General features: G+C 44.3%; 1 protein-coding gene across 1 annotated transcript in view; it reads left to right on the top strand.

Moving 5' to 3' along the window:
• Positions 1-529: 529 nt before the first annotated feature.
• The window catches only part of TMTC4 (transmembrane O-mannosyltransferase targeting cadherins 4), a 59,886-nt gene continuing 45,259 nt past the window's right edge, over positions 530-15,156 (top strand). The window contains exons 1-2 of the mRNA XM_066580164.1: positions 530-757; positions 5,217-5,427. Of these exons, the coding sequence (XP_066436261.1) occupies positions 5,269-5,427 (159 nt within the window). The 5' untranslated portion in view covers positions 530-757; positions 5,217-5,268. The remainder of the gene's footprint in view (positions 758-5,216; positions 5,428-15,156) is intronic.

Below are 15,156 nucleotides of genomic sequence, written 5' to 3'. Positions count from 1 at the left end.
CTGGGTCCCCACGGGACGCTTTCCCAGCGGAAATCTCGTGGTATTGCCGCAGTGAAAAACAGTTTTGGAGCGGATTCGCCGCATGCTTTTCCATTGCGACCGTCTCTCCCATAGAGAGGAGCGAGGCCGCTTTTTTGCGCTCATGAAAAATGTATGGAATACGGGTGCAAAAAAATGCAGCAAGGACGAAGTACGCAGCAAATATGAGCACGCTCGGCTGTGAAAATGCAGCGTATTTCATGGCCCAAAACTGCATATGCCACACGCTGCAGCTTCATGCTTGTATGAGCCCTCTCTGCAGTGTATCCTGAGGGGGCGCTGCAGAGCACACACAACGACCCTCCAGCACGCGTTGCCATAGTACCGCTCAGCACACACGTGCACGGCAGGATGGACTGGAGTAACTGAGAGCAGCCAATGGGGAGGCAGGAGACAAGAACCAATCAGAGGGTGCTGGGAGGACGCCAATGGCAGCGCTCTTTGTACGAAGCATATGGAGAGCGGCCGTGACGGGCGCGGGGCGTACAATAGGTGTGCGCTCTTCCTGTTGTGGGTGTCAGCTGAAGCCCTGCCCTCCCTTGTGATGGCAGCACGGGACCCGGGAGCGGCAGCTGGAGAGGGACACAGCGGCAGCAGTCCGGTCACACCACAGCCAGCCGCCTAGTGCGAGGGGACGGCACACAGCGCAGCGGCTCTCCCACCATTGTGCCGGGGACTACAATGCAGAGCGCCAGGGCTCAGTAGTGCACAGCACTAGGTAACAGACACTACTAGTGATGCACTAGGTAACAGACACTACTAGTGATGCACTGGGTAACAGACACTACTAGTGATGCACTAGGTAACAGACACTACTAGTGATGCGCTAGGTAACAGACACTACTAGTGATGCCCTAGGTAACAGACACTAGTAGTGATGCACTAGGTAACAGACACTAGTAGTGATGCACTAGGTAACAGACACTACTAGTGATGCGCTAGGTAACAGACACTACTAGTGATGCGCTAGGTAACAGACACTACTAGTGATGCGCTAGGTAACAGACACTACTAGTGATGCGCTAGGTAACAGACACTACTAGTGATGCGCTAGGTAACAGACACTACTAGTGATGCGCTAGGTAACAGACACTACTAGTGATGCCCTAGGTAACAGACACTAGTAGTGATGCGCTGGGTAACAGACACTAGTAGTGATGCCCTAGGTAACAGACACTACTAGTGATGCGCCGGGTAACAGACACTAGTAGTGATGCGCCGGGTAACAGACACTAGTAGTGATGCGCCGGGTAACAGACACTACTAGTGATGCGCCGGGTAACAGACACTAGTAGTGATGCGCCGGGTAACAGACACTAGTAGTGATGCGCCGGGTAACAGACACTAGTAGTGATGCGCCGGGTAACAGACACTAGTAGTGATGCGCCGGGTAACAGACACTAGTAGTGATGCGCCGGGTAACAGACACTAGTAGTGATGCGCCGGGTAACAGACACTAGTAGTGATGCGCCGGGTAACAGACACTAGTAGTGATGCGCCGGGTAACAGACACACTGCTAGTGATGCGCCGGGTAACAGACACACTGCTAGTGATGCGCCGGGTAACAGACACACTGCTAGTGGTGCGCCGGGTAACAGACACACTGCTAGTGGTGCGCCGGGTAACAGACACACTGCTAGTGGTGCGCCGGGTAACAGACACACTGCTAGTGGTGCGCCGGGTAACAGACACACTGCTAGTGGTGCGCCGGGTAACAGACACACTGCTAGTGGTGCGCCGGGTAACAGACACACTGCTAGTGGTGCGCCGGGTAACAGACACACTGCTAGTGGTGCGCCGGGTAACAGACACACTGCTAGTGGTGCGCCGGGTAACAGACACACTGCTAGTGGTGCGCCGGGTAACAGACACACTGCTAGTGGTGCGCCGGGTAACAGTCACACTGCTAGTGGTGCGCCGGGTAACAGTCACACTGCTAGTGGTGCGCCGGGTAACAGTCACACTGCTAGTGGTGCGCCGGGTAACAGTCACACTGCTAGTGGTGCGCCGGGTAACAGTCACACTGCTAGTGGTGCGCCGGGTAACAGTCACACTGCTAGTGGTGCGCCGGGTAACAGTCACACTGCTAGTGGTGCGCCGGGTAACAGTCACACTGCTAGTGGTGCGCCGGGTAACAGTCACACTGCTAGTGGTGCGCCGGGTAACAGTCACACTGCTAGTGGTGCGCCGGGTAACAGTCACACTGCTAGTGGTGCGCCGGGTAACAGTCACACTGCTAGTGGTGCGCCGGGTAACAGTCACACTGCTAGTGGTGCGCCGGGTAACAGTCACACTGCTAGTGGTGCGCCGGGTAACAGTCACACTGCTAGTGGTGCGCCGGGTAACAGAGACACTGCTAGTGGTGCGCCGGGTAACAGAGACACTGCTAGTGGTGCGCCGGGTAACAGAGACACTGCTAGTGGTGCGCCGGGTAACAGAGACACTGCTAGTGGTGCGCCGGGTAACAGAGACACTGCTAGTGGTGCGCCGGGTAACAGAGACACTGCTAGTGGTGCGCCGGGTAACAGAGACACTGCTAGTGGTGCGCCGGGTAACAGAGACACTGCTAGTGGTGCGCCGGGTAACAGAGACACTGCTAGTGGTGCGCCGGGTAACAGAGACACTGCTAGTGGTGCGCCGGGTAACAGAGACACTGCTAGTGGTGCGCCGGGTAACAGAGACACTGCTAGTGGTGCGCCGGGTAACAGAGACACTGCTAGTGGTGCGCCGGGTAACAGACACACTGCTAGTGGTGCGCCGGGTAACAGACACACTGCTAGTGGTGCGCCGGGTAACAGACACACTGCTAGTGGTGCGCCGGGTAACAGACACACTGCTAGTGGTGCGCCGGGTAACAGAGACACTGCTAGTGGTGCGCCGGGTAACAGAGACACTGCTAGTGGTGCGCCGGGTAACAGAGACACTGCTAGTGGTGCACTGTAGGAGGCTGTGTGCATAGCACTAAGTGACAGCACACTAGTCTAGTAGTCGCTGCTCTGTGCAGGAAGCTGTGTGCACATCACACTTATGCACTGTGGGTAGAGAATACGTTTGTGCGTTGCATCTGGATCCCTTTTTTGGAAGGTACTGGGCAGGAGTGCAGCAAAAATCATATACACTACAATGTAAGCACACAACGAACTTTGGCAGATCCAAAAGATTAAAGCCAAAAAACTAACCTGAAGGTGCGTGCCCACGGGGGATTTAAAAGTTGCTCCTTAGATTCTCAGGCGCAAATCGTATCAGACCGCGCACATACACCCCATCCGTGTGCTGTTCAATGTACTGACAGGTGATCACTGACATGTACTATTCTTGTCCGAAAATCAGACTAGAACAGGACATCATGTGATGTAAAAAAAAAATTTTTTTGGACTATTTGTCTGAAATATTTAAAAAAAAAAAAAAGCCATGTATATACAGGCATTCAAATGATTGGGTGCCACTTCCATCCAGAAAAAGCCCGTGCGCATGCACCCTAAGCGTGCTGAAAAAGTGTAGAGTTTCATAATTCCAGTGCTGTTTTCATCAGCCGTCATCCCAGAGTGTAGTCACATGGGGGGTGAAGTAACACTGTGTGAACGCTCCCTTAGGCCGCTCTCGCACTGGATGCTTTTTACCACAATTAGCATGACTCACGATTTTCAGGTTCTGTCTGTTCTATTTTTGTGCATTTTTTTTTTCCCCCACACCTCATCACCATGATGGGGTGCGTTAAAAACCATTGTCAAACACCGTGACATGCGTTCAAAAACGCTGTGTTCAAAAATCGCTGTAAAATATGATCGCATGTGTGAGCGTGGCCTAAAGGCCCATTTACACGCAACGATTGTCGTTTGAATGAACAAACGGGTTAACGACTTTTTTGCGTTCAAATGATGAGTTTTACATAACGAGTATCTCTCAAATTTCTTCGTTTGAATGAATTTTGAGCGCTAATTCTTGCGTGTAAATGGGCCTTAAGTCCAGCTTGTTGAACCTCGTCTGTCTGTTTTCCAGAGGGAGGAACGTGTTGTACGGTACAGCATCAATGTGTCAAGCGGCAGGCAAACAGGAACACAAGTGTGAATGAAGGTGGCCTTTTTTGTTTTACTGCAGGACAGATTAATGTACTGCAAAATATAGCGCAAACCTGTGAAATGTAGAGGGATGGATGCCGCATGTTTGTCTGTCAGCGTTTCTACTATAAAACTCGTTTTTACATTTTTAACAGCGTAAAAACGTGTACTTTTGGCGTACACGAAAACCGTAGTGTGAATGCTGCCCGGACTGCAAATCAACGAATCTGTGGTCGGCTTACATGTGTTTGCGCAGCAGATGCTCGGTTCTGTTATCAGTCTGTCTCTTTAAATATTTGTAGGATAATTGATGAGATCTCGGGTGAGTAGAGGACAGCAGTCTGTACCCCACGTTTACACTAGTTCATTCTCAGTTGGGACTAATGAGAATATGTGCAGGTTTGTATAAACATAGCTTTATCCCAAAGGAATATCGCTTTCACAGTCCCTTCTCTAGGCTCTGACACCTCACTAATTGGACCTATCAAGCATGTGACCTCAGTTCTTTAAGTATATTTGCATTAAAAGGCTAACCGCACACGGGCAAGTGCGATATTGCGCTAGTTAACATGCGTTTTACCCGCAATTGCGAGGTTTTTTTTTTCAGGTCAAAAGCACTTCACACAGCTTCTGTGTAATTCCGATCCTCTCGCGTGATAGAGGATGATCGGAAGTGTTTCCCATTAATTTCAGTGGAAAACCTCACACAGCATGCGAGAGCCAAGCGGTGTATGTACAGTACAGTACAATTAAAATCAATTGATCATTGATTTCTGCCCCGTGTGAACCCAGGCTTACTATTGCATTCTTGCTACATGCTGCCAATCACAATGCCAATCCTGGTGTGTATGCACGCGTTATACCTACCAAGATAGAACATGCTGCAATTTTTCTTGTGTATTTTGCGTCACTTGTGTTAGCGGAAGCATGCCAGCCTATTGGAGAATGGTACGGTATTTTACTCGTTCGTAATACGCTGTGACCATACATCCGTGTAAATCCGCCTTTGGGTAAATTCTGACTGCAAACCCTTTCTTCAACATGATGTAGAATAACAAATGTAACGTTTTCTGTTTCTCTGTTTGAGCACACTTTAACATTCATCTGTCACTTTGTAGGTTTGTGCCCATACAGAATGCTGAAGTGCATGATTTGGTATGAACAAGCACCATGGCTGCAGCAGATGGTCTGGATCAAGACATCCCATTGTTTTACCTTCCTAAATTCTGGGCTAAGTGTCTAGTGGGACTCTTGTCATTTGTATGCTTTGCAAATAGCTACAATGGCAATTTTGTGTTTGATGACTCTGAAGCAATCGTTAATAATAAGGTGAGTGCCGAAGATATTGATAAAAGGTGTTTCATTAAATAATAATTGTTGGCATTGGATATGTCATCAATATGATATCAGTGGGAGTCGGGCCAAAGGGACACTGGTGAAACCTGAGAATGAAGGCACTGCTGCTCTATCTTCGAATATAAAGGCTCATTCACAGGGGCATAAATACGCAATGAATAAAATCCATCGACGTCAATGGGTTATTCATATATGTGTATTTTTCACATGATTGTCGTTTGTGTGGAAAAAAAAAAAGAGATGCCAAATGTTCTATTTTGGTACATGTTCTACACCAAAATCGGTTATTGAAGTGAATAGGACAGTGCAAATATGCATGATACATGGGTTAAAAAAAACAATCGCAAGAAGGACTGAAATACACAGGGAATAGATGAATGAGCCCCAAGCTGTAGTATTACATCTCAACCTAATTCTTGTTACTGCAGTACTATACACAGAAAATGGATGAAGGTGTGTTGTAAAGGCCAAAGCGGCCAGAACACAGTTTCGTTCACATGATTAATGGGGTCTCTGAATCTTGTGCCATCATTTATTTGCAAGACACCTGTTTAGTGTAGACTGTACACTTCCAGTTAAAAGTTGTTTTTTGTTTTTTTTTTCAGAGCGCCTCAATTTTTCCTTTTTTTAATTTTTTGTTTTTTTACCATTTACACAGTTTAAAGGGGTTGTCCCGAGGCAAACATCAAAATTTTACATTAGCCCATTCCCCCTGTCACCCCCCCCCCCCCCACCCCCGGCATAAAATAGCAATTTAAAGCGCTTGCTACTCACCGATCTGACGAAATATGAAGTTATAAAAATCTTCTCCCTAAGATGGCCACTGGTCCTTTCCCAGGGATGCACCACGGTTTTCTCCCATGGTGCACCATGGGCTCTGTGCGGTCCATTGCTGATTCCAGCCTCCTGATTGGCTGGAATCTGCACACGTGACGGGGCGGAGCTATGATGACGATGCGGTGACCAGCTCTCCGGCACGAGCGGCCCCATTCACCAGGCAGAGGCACGGACTGCGCAAGCGCGTCTAAAAACGCCAGAAGACATCAGAATTAGACGGAGCCTTGGAGACGGGGACGCCAGCAACGGAGCAGGTAAGTGAATAACTTCTGTATGGCTCATATTTAATGCACGATGTACATTACAAAGTGCATTAATATGGCCATACAGAAGTGTATAACCCCACTTGCTGCCGCGAGACAACCCCTTTAATGTCTCAAATGCACTTTGAAATGAACACCTATAACACATAACTTAAAGGGGTTGTCCCGCGGCAGCAAGTGGGTCTATACACTTCTGTATGGCCATATTAATGCACTTTGTAATGTACATTGTGCATTAATTATGAGCCATACAGAAGTTATAACAAGTTTTTCACTTACCTGCTCCGTTGCTAGCGTCCTCGTTTCCATGGAGCTGACTAATTTTCGCCGTCTAATGGCCAAATTAGCCGCGCTTGCGCAGTCCGGGTCTTCTTCTGTTCTCAATGGAGCTCCGTGTAGCTCCGCCCCGTCACGTGCCGATTCCAGCCAATCAGGAGGCTGGAATCGGCAATGGACCGCACAGAAGAGCTGCGGTCCACGGAGGGAGAAGATACCGGCGGCCATCTTCAACCGGTAAGTAAGAAGTCACCGGAGCGCGGGGATTCAGGTAAGCGCTGTGCGGTTTTTATTTTTAACCCCTGCATCGGGGTTGTCTCGCGCCGAACAGGGGGGGGGGGGGGGGGGTTGGAAAAAAAAAAAAACCCGTTTCGGCGCGGGACAACCCCTTTAAGATGAATAAAAATAATGGATTAACTTTTGTTTCACCAAATTAAATCTAGATTTTTGACTCTTCATAGTAGCCCCCTCTAACTGATGTAACAGCGTTACACAATCGAAGCATTCTTTCTACAATTGTATTCTGATATTGTGCAGAAATTCCTTCCAACTTTGTTGCAGAAGTTCCCACAAATGTGCTGCACTTGTGGCTGCTTTGCTTTTACCCTTCTGTCTAGTTCATCCCGAACAATCTCAATGGGGTTTAAGTCTAAAGACTGTGCTGGCCATTCCATCATTTGAAGCCTGGTTCTGGCATAACTTAGAAGTATGTTTTGTCTTGCTGTAATATGAACCCCTGACCAACTAGGCGTACACCAGTGGGCATTGCATGGTGTATCAAATTGTGCTAGCCCTTTTTGTCCATTGTGCCAGTCACCCTGTGCAAATTGTAAACTCTGGATCCAGCAAATGAGCTCCATACAACCACACTTCCTCTTCCATGTTTGACACCTGGTGTCACACACTTAGAAACAAACTTTTTGCTTACTAAATGACATACAAAAACCGTGAGTAATGTACCAAAGATGTCAAAGTTTGATTCATCAGTCCATAAGACCTTCTTCCGCTCCTCAGTAGTTCACTGGAGGTGCTGCCAAGCCCAGGCAACTTTTTTTTTTTTCAGTTTTATTTTGCAATCTTCTGAATGCCCTTTTATATGAAACAATTATCATTCAGAAAATCGCTTAAAAGAGCGAAATTGAATAAATCGTTCAGTGTAAATGCAACCAATGATTGAATGACAAGCTCTAAATCATTGACTGTTTGTTGTTAATTTTATGCATGCATAAAAATCGTTGGCTTGTTCGCTAATCATTCGGTTTAAATACCAATCTTTCAGTCGCTCTTTCACTTACACAGTTAGGCCTCCTGCCCACGGACAGAGTGGAATATGCCTGTGGGGATAAACAAAAAAAGTCCCTGCTGGCATCGTGGAAAAACGTGCTTTTTATCGCTTCTTTCCACGGTCTCCATTAATACTATATTAATGGAAACCTCTAGCCGCAGAAAGATGCGGTAGAGTAGAACATGCCGCGATATTTATTTTTTTTCCTGCGGCATAAATCCGCGGTAGAATCCCGCATGTGAGGACTGAGCTATTAGGTTCAATAGAACCTAATAGCTGCGTTATTTTGCCACGGATTTACGCCTCGCAACGCGGCATAAATCCGGCTGTGGGCATTAGTCCTAAATGTGAATAAACAAGACAACAATGTATCTGCCTGTATAAACTACTGATAGTGTTCGCTCCCTCATGCAATATATCAATTGGTGTAAACGGACCCTTAGGCCTCATGTCCACTAGGAAATTCGGGCCTGCACGGATTCTCCATGCAGAATCCCGCAGCTAGTCCCTCTTTTCCCGGGGACATGAGGCCTGAAAATTGAATTTAACTCACCTGTCCAGATTTTTTTGAACTTCTGCTCTCCCGCGCTCTCACGCCAGGGAGCAGAAATTCAACTACGGATGTACCGCGGATCCGGACGGTATTTACTTACTTGCAGGTGTCCAATGCATTCCTATGGGCGCGAATCACGCGTGCGGGACACCCACACGGATTTCCTAAATCTATTTATCCAGTGGACATGAGGCCTTACTGATTGACACTAAACCCGTCAAACTTGCAATTAGAAGTCTTCTCTTCACAGTTGAAGTGAAAGCTTGGTGTTTTTTTTGTTGTGTTTTTTTTTTGCTGCGTAGTGAAATTTCACCTCAAGATCTTCGACTTCTTGGCGGTTTTTCTATAGATCTGCAATTGGAATTTGCCCTGTCAATAGGAAAATGGAAGTCCGATATGGAAAATCGTATTTCCGGGAGTTTGCATGTCAAGAAGTGACATTTTAATTTTTGACACAGAGACTCAGACGTCAGCACGTAAACATACCTGTAAGCTGTGCTTGAAATTTTGTGTTGTGAGGAGCCGATAATGCAGACTGTTGACTCAAAAACTTGTCATCTGTTAGTTTCCTTCAGTTTCCAAGTGCCTTTTGATGGCATATGATACTGTACTGGCCGCCACCTTGGCTTTCTTGGCAATTTCTCTGTAGGACAGACTTGCACTTTTTTTTTTCTTTCTTAATTCTGTAATTTTTATTGAGATTTTTGACATTTTTTCCAAGCATAAACATACATTTGTAACCCCCTCCCTCTCCCCTACCAACTAAATTAGCATATAACATCCTATATATCAGATCTAAAAGGTGACAGGTATTTCGGTCATTACATAGTGTCCTTAGGTGTGCAGAGTCTTTGTCTTTGGTATCTTGTAGTGTAATCCCCTCTTCCAGGGAGCATGAGAATTCAGCCTGTCAAGCACATAGGTAGTAAATGCATTATATGGGTCAAATTTTATAAGTTATTAAACTTATATCTGCACTATAACCCATTGCGTCAGAGCACATGCATATAACACTCCCTCCTAGGTTGGGGCATTTCCAAAATTTAGTTGCTAACCATGGTTCTACGGTTTGCCTCTCCGGGTGTACTTAACCATTTTCCCCATATTAGCATTTCTCTTGAGATATATTCCTTTTTCCCAGGGTAGAAGACAATTAACTTTGGTTTTAAATTCTCCCACTGTGGAGGGGCATTTCATCCAACCAATATTGGACTATCAGCTTTCTTGCTATGTAAAGTAACCTTGCTACCCCTGTTTCTTCTTGTTCCTCAGTATGCATACCAGTGGGGAAAGGTCCAAATTAACTCTGTACACAGCATTTATTAGTGATTGTACATCTATTGACCTACACTTCTAAGAGTTATAATTGTCTGTCTTCTTTTTCTTGCCATTATGATAACAGTGTGCTGTCTTGAAGAGTAAAGCTGTCCAAATCCTGCCCCAGAGAGTGTTGAATACAGTCTGTTCCAACACTGGTTATATAGAATCAGAGGGTTTGAAAGTAATCTAAAAAAGATGGGACGCCTGTAGGAATAGTTTGCATCCAACTTCAAACCATAATTTGCCTTCTGTGCTGCAGAGCAGCTGTCCTTGATGTGTTCCCTGAAAAAAGCCCTTTGGTTAAAATCATAAATTCAGACTCTTGTTGCGTTTCAGGCTAAAATTTAGATAATTTTATTTTTAACTTACTTTTGAACCATTTCACATTATTTGCTAGACTTGAACTGTGTTAATGTAAAAAGAAAAAAACTAGAAAAATTGAGGTGTTCTAAAAGTTTTCTCAGGTAGTGTAACAGCAAAACAAAGATGATCCAGGTCCATAAGGAACGTGTATCTTTATTGAAATACTTTACCTTAAAGGGGTTTCCCAGGCAGAATACTATTGATGACCTATCCTCGCATTCATTTCAGTGAGAGCTGCACTTGCAGTTACAAGCGCTGGCCACTTCACAGAGGTCGGAGCAGATATTTCCGCTCCGACCTCTGTGCATTTGCGGTACTGTCAGCAGGCGCACAATCAGATGATCAGTTGGGGTCCTGAGCGACCGGCCCCAGCCGATAAACTATTGATGACCTATCCTTAGGATAGGTCATCAATAGTTTTCTCCCTGGAAAACCCCCTTTAAGTGAAATACTGCATGTGAAAACAGAAAAACATTTTTCAAGCATTTCTCTTGCAGTTAACGTCCTTCATCCATGGCATTTGCATGCTGTGCCTTTCACATATATCAGATCAAGAAAAAAGTCGAATGAGTTTAACAGCAGAGTAGAAAATCCTGTTAGATATTTCTTAAAGTTGCAGAGTAATAATATGTCAAACAAATTATTTATATTAAAAAACCTAAATCTAATATTTAATCAAAGAACAACCTAGAATCATATAATAGGCAATGACTTTAATAGAAGTTCTAAGCAAATATCAGTCACATGTTTGTTGCAGTTCTGCATCAGCAGTATAAATAGGAGTGTATCCCTCCCATGAAGTAAAAGGTAAAATGCCCTAAATCTGATTATATAAATCAGCCAGGGTGTGCCAAGTGAATCAGATTAGTAGGCATTAAGGTGATACATTGTAAAAAACATATGTTCGGAACACACTGGGGCTGATCTACTAACACTGCTCAACAGCATTTTTGCATCTGGTGTGCGATATATCAATTCTTATTGATTTGTGGGTGTAGAATCTAAATTTACCTTTAGAAATGATGTATCGCGTAAGGTTTTTATGTAATTTAGATTTTTTTTTCCATTTTTTTTTTAAAGGTTTTTGTGTTGTGCTCATTTTATGGTGAATTATTTATATAAAATTAAATCAGTGACTAAGCTAAACTCTTTATTTGAATATAATACACTGTGGATGTAGTTCTAAAAATGGTCACTAGATGGCAGAACAATGTAGTTGAGCAGGAAGGTTACCAACATGAGCCTATCTATACTGCTGTTTAGTGTTTGTAGTAATCTGCATGAAACACTTCTCTTCATTCTTACCTCAGCATATCGGTATTTTTTGAGTTTCATTCACAAATACATTACCAGAAAAACATTGAGTTCTGAGTGTTATTGTCTGATTTAAAATACAAAAAAAAATTTTGGCAATACTGTATTATTGTCTATGTAATAGTGCTATGTATCTCAGAAGTGTGACGTGATAGATAGAAGCTGATGCTTCCACTGAATTCAGCACCCCAAAATTAGTTAAATCAACCTGTTTCCAAACCAGATACAGAAAAAAAACTTTTGATTTGTGGACCAATGTAATTAAGACTGCTTTAAAGAGAACTTATCACGCCCTCCCAGTACCATAAACTGAGTTATTGTACTGTTAGGGGATGTTACAGGGAGTCGGGTGGTGAGCGTTTTAGACTCTCCTGTTCCATGGTTTCAGTGCAGGAAAATGTGAGTCTCTTCAGAGTCCTGTGCACACGCGCTCTCCCTTATACTTGTACGCACCGGTCTCCGAAGAGTCCGATTTCCCTGCGCCACCCAATCTTCACTGGGTGACGTTGCTGGATCACAGGAGCGGGTGGGTATAAAAATACATCACCTGGCTCCCTGTAACATCCCCTAATAGCACAATAACTTAGTTTTATGCTGCTGTGGAGACATGACAGGTTCCCTTTATATGTGCCAGGTTTATCACAGTGACTCTGCTAAATGCTAAATTTTAGTTTATTTTTAGACTGTCTAATCTAACTTTATACCACAAGTTAGTTGGCTTAGTTCATGACAACAATTACGCCAAAATTTGTCATGATTTTTGGTGTAAATGTTGCCTTTGGGCCACCCCATTCCCATATATCCATGCCCTTTGTTGCAAGTGATTTCTGAAAACACGTGATTAATTTGGCAGAAGCTATGTAAGTGCGCAGCTTGCACCAGAAAACTTGAACTTTCAGTAGTAAATCTGACCCACAATTTTGGAATTTGTTTATATACATATTATTACTGGAATAACAGACAGAATGACCGCATTGATAAGTGAGAAACAGTGTGAATACAACCCAAAGTGTGTAGTAAACTGCCAACCCAATCTTAATTCACTGCACATGCCAGAGATGTAAGATGCAGTAAGACTGCATTCACACATGGCGGTTTTGGGGTGTGTTTTTTTTTTTTTGTTTGTTTGTTTTGTTTGTTTTTTTAATTGCGCATCTTCAGCAATTAAAAACTGCATCAAACAAACGCATGCAGTTTTCAAAAAATTCAAATGCATTGCCTAATTAGAGGGGAGTAAAAACACTGTGTGTTGTATATGTGATATAAAATAATACTCTGATATATCTTGTGAGATATATATGACCAAACTAGTAAGTGAAGGTAAAGTAGCAAAAACAATAAAATGTCTCTTGAAGACTAATATATGGGTATAAGTAATGAAAATAATAATCGTGATTTCCTGTCCCAGATTAAATCTGGTAAAGGTAAGTGAACGGCTCTCCACCATGTTAGACCATTTACATGCTTCTGCCAGTATTGACATCTGCATCTAAATGTTCAAATGTCTGGGATTTATCTATGATTCCTGCCATAGCGGTCAGCCGTCAAATACCGCCAACACACGAAGCGGGTTCAGCTCTTAAGCCCGTTGCATACATTGACAGCCGGCATTTACCGTGTGTATGTGTGTGTGTGTATATATATATATATATATATATATATATATATATATATATATATATATATATATATATATATATAGCCGATGTCCGGAACTGGCTAATGTTTGACTGTCTGTTAATGAGGGTTATTACTAACCGTGTAAAAATAGAACCAAAGATTTTATTTAAAAAAAAAAAAACTCTTCACTTTTAGTAAAACATTCATAAGGCCCTTTTAGACGGGATGATTGTTAGGCAAACTATGCCTGACACTCGTCCCCGCACATACTAGCTCCCATGCACCTGCACAGGAGCTAGTAGTGTTAGCTCAGCGGGGAGGCAGCAGGAGATTTCTCTCCTCGCTCTCCCCCGCCCCTCTCCATTGACATAACATAGTAGCCACTCAATTTTGAACGGCTGCGATTTACACTAAACGATGAGTGATCAGTTCATCGTCTCTTTATGCAGCATATATTATTGAACAGCCACTATGTAATGTCAATGGAGAGGGGCGATGGAGCGCAAGGAGAGAAACCACCTGCAGCCGCCTCTCAACCCCCCCCTGCTGGCCGCCTAGTGAGCAAGCCAGCACTTCTAGCTCCCATGCAAAAGCACGGGAGCGAGGACACACAGGGACAAGTGTTAGGCATTGTTTGCCCAACATTCGTCCTGTGTAAATGGACCCTAATAGTGACATTTCTCCTGTTCTTGAAGAATATAAAAACCTTCTGGTCATAAAGAGTTAAACATTTTTTATAGCTTTCTATTCAGCTATTATTATTTATAGAATTCCACTTGCCATCTGGATGCTATTGTTTCTGTTCATTGTTTCCATTCATGGCAATACTTGTAAGGTTTTATGAATGCAGCAGTATAAGACTGACATGAATCTCCTGTATTCATATTTGGACTGCAGTGGGAATGGAATGGTCTGCTTATTGCTTGATTACAGGGGCCCGATGAACAGCTGATGGGGGGGCACATGCGGCAGACCCTTGAAAATGTGTAATTGGTGGCCTGTCCTAAGGATAGGCTGTCAGTAGCTCATAACTGAGCAACCCCTTTAACCCCTTGAGTGGCACGCCCGGAAAATTTCCGTGGACGAGCTCCACTGCTCATAGCAACATAGCCCGGAAGATTTCCGGGCTATGTATCACTATGGGAGCTGCAGAGGACAATGCCACAAGCTGTGACAGTGTGCTCTGCCTGCACAGTCCCACACAGAGCAGTGCAAGGGCTTTGAAAAACCAGCAGAAGATATTGCCGACATGTCGGCAATGTCCTGCTTTGTTTACAAGTTGCCATAGAGACCATCGGCTTGTCAGAAGCAAGCCGATGGTCTCTGTGACAGGGAGAGCTGGTTGTTAGCTGTCAGAGGACAGCTAGGTACTAGGCTCTTACAGCAGAGATCAGAGAAAACCTCCGATCTCTGCTGTGTTAACCCTTTACATGCTGCAGTCTATGTGACTGCAGCATGTGAAGGGCTGTCACTGCAGCATGTAAAGGGCTGTTACCATCGGACCCCCGGAATGTGATCAGGGGTCCTGATGGGTCCCTGTGGAAGTCCCCTAAAGGGACAAAAAAAAAAAGTAAAAAAAGGAAAAATTATAAAAAAAAATTAAACACTTGTCTCCCTTTACTTTGTAAAAAATCAAAAATACAATCACACATGTGGTATCCATGTGCGTCGTAATGACCCAGAGAAGGAAGTTAATACATTATTTAACCCCTTAATGACATGGCCCCTTTTTTTCTTTTTTCCCCATTCTTTTTTTCCTCCCCCCTGTTTAAAAAATCACAACTTGTCCCGCAAAAAACAAGCCCTCATATGGCCATGTCAATGGAAAAATGAAAAAGTTATGGCTCTTGAGACGCAACTGCAAAACTAGT

Source organism: Eleutherodactylus coqui, chromosome 1 (genome assembly GCF_035609145.1).
Source record: "Eleutherodactylus coqui strain aEleCoq1 chromosome 1, aEleCoq1.hap1, whole genome shotgun sequence".
NCBI lineage: Eukaryota > Metazoa > Chordata > Amphibia > Anura > Eleutherodactylidae > Eleutherodactylus > Eleutherodactylus coqui.
The sequence above is the reverse complement of the archived record's forward strand: the minus strand, read 5'-3'. Positions and strand labels throughout refer to the sequence as shown.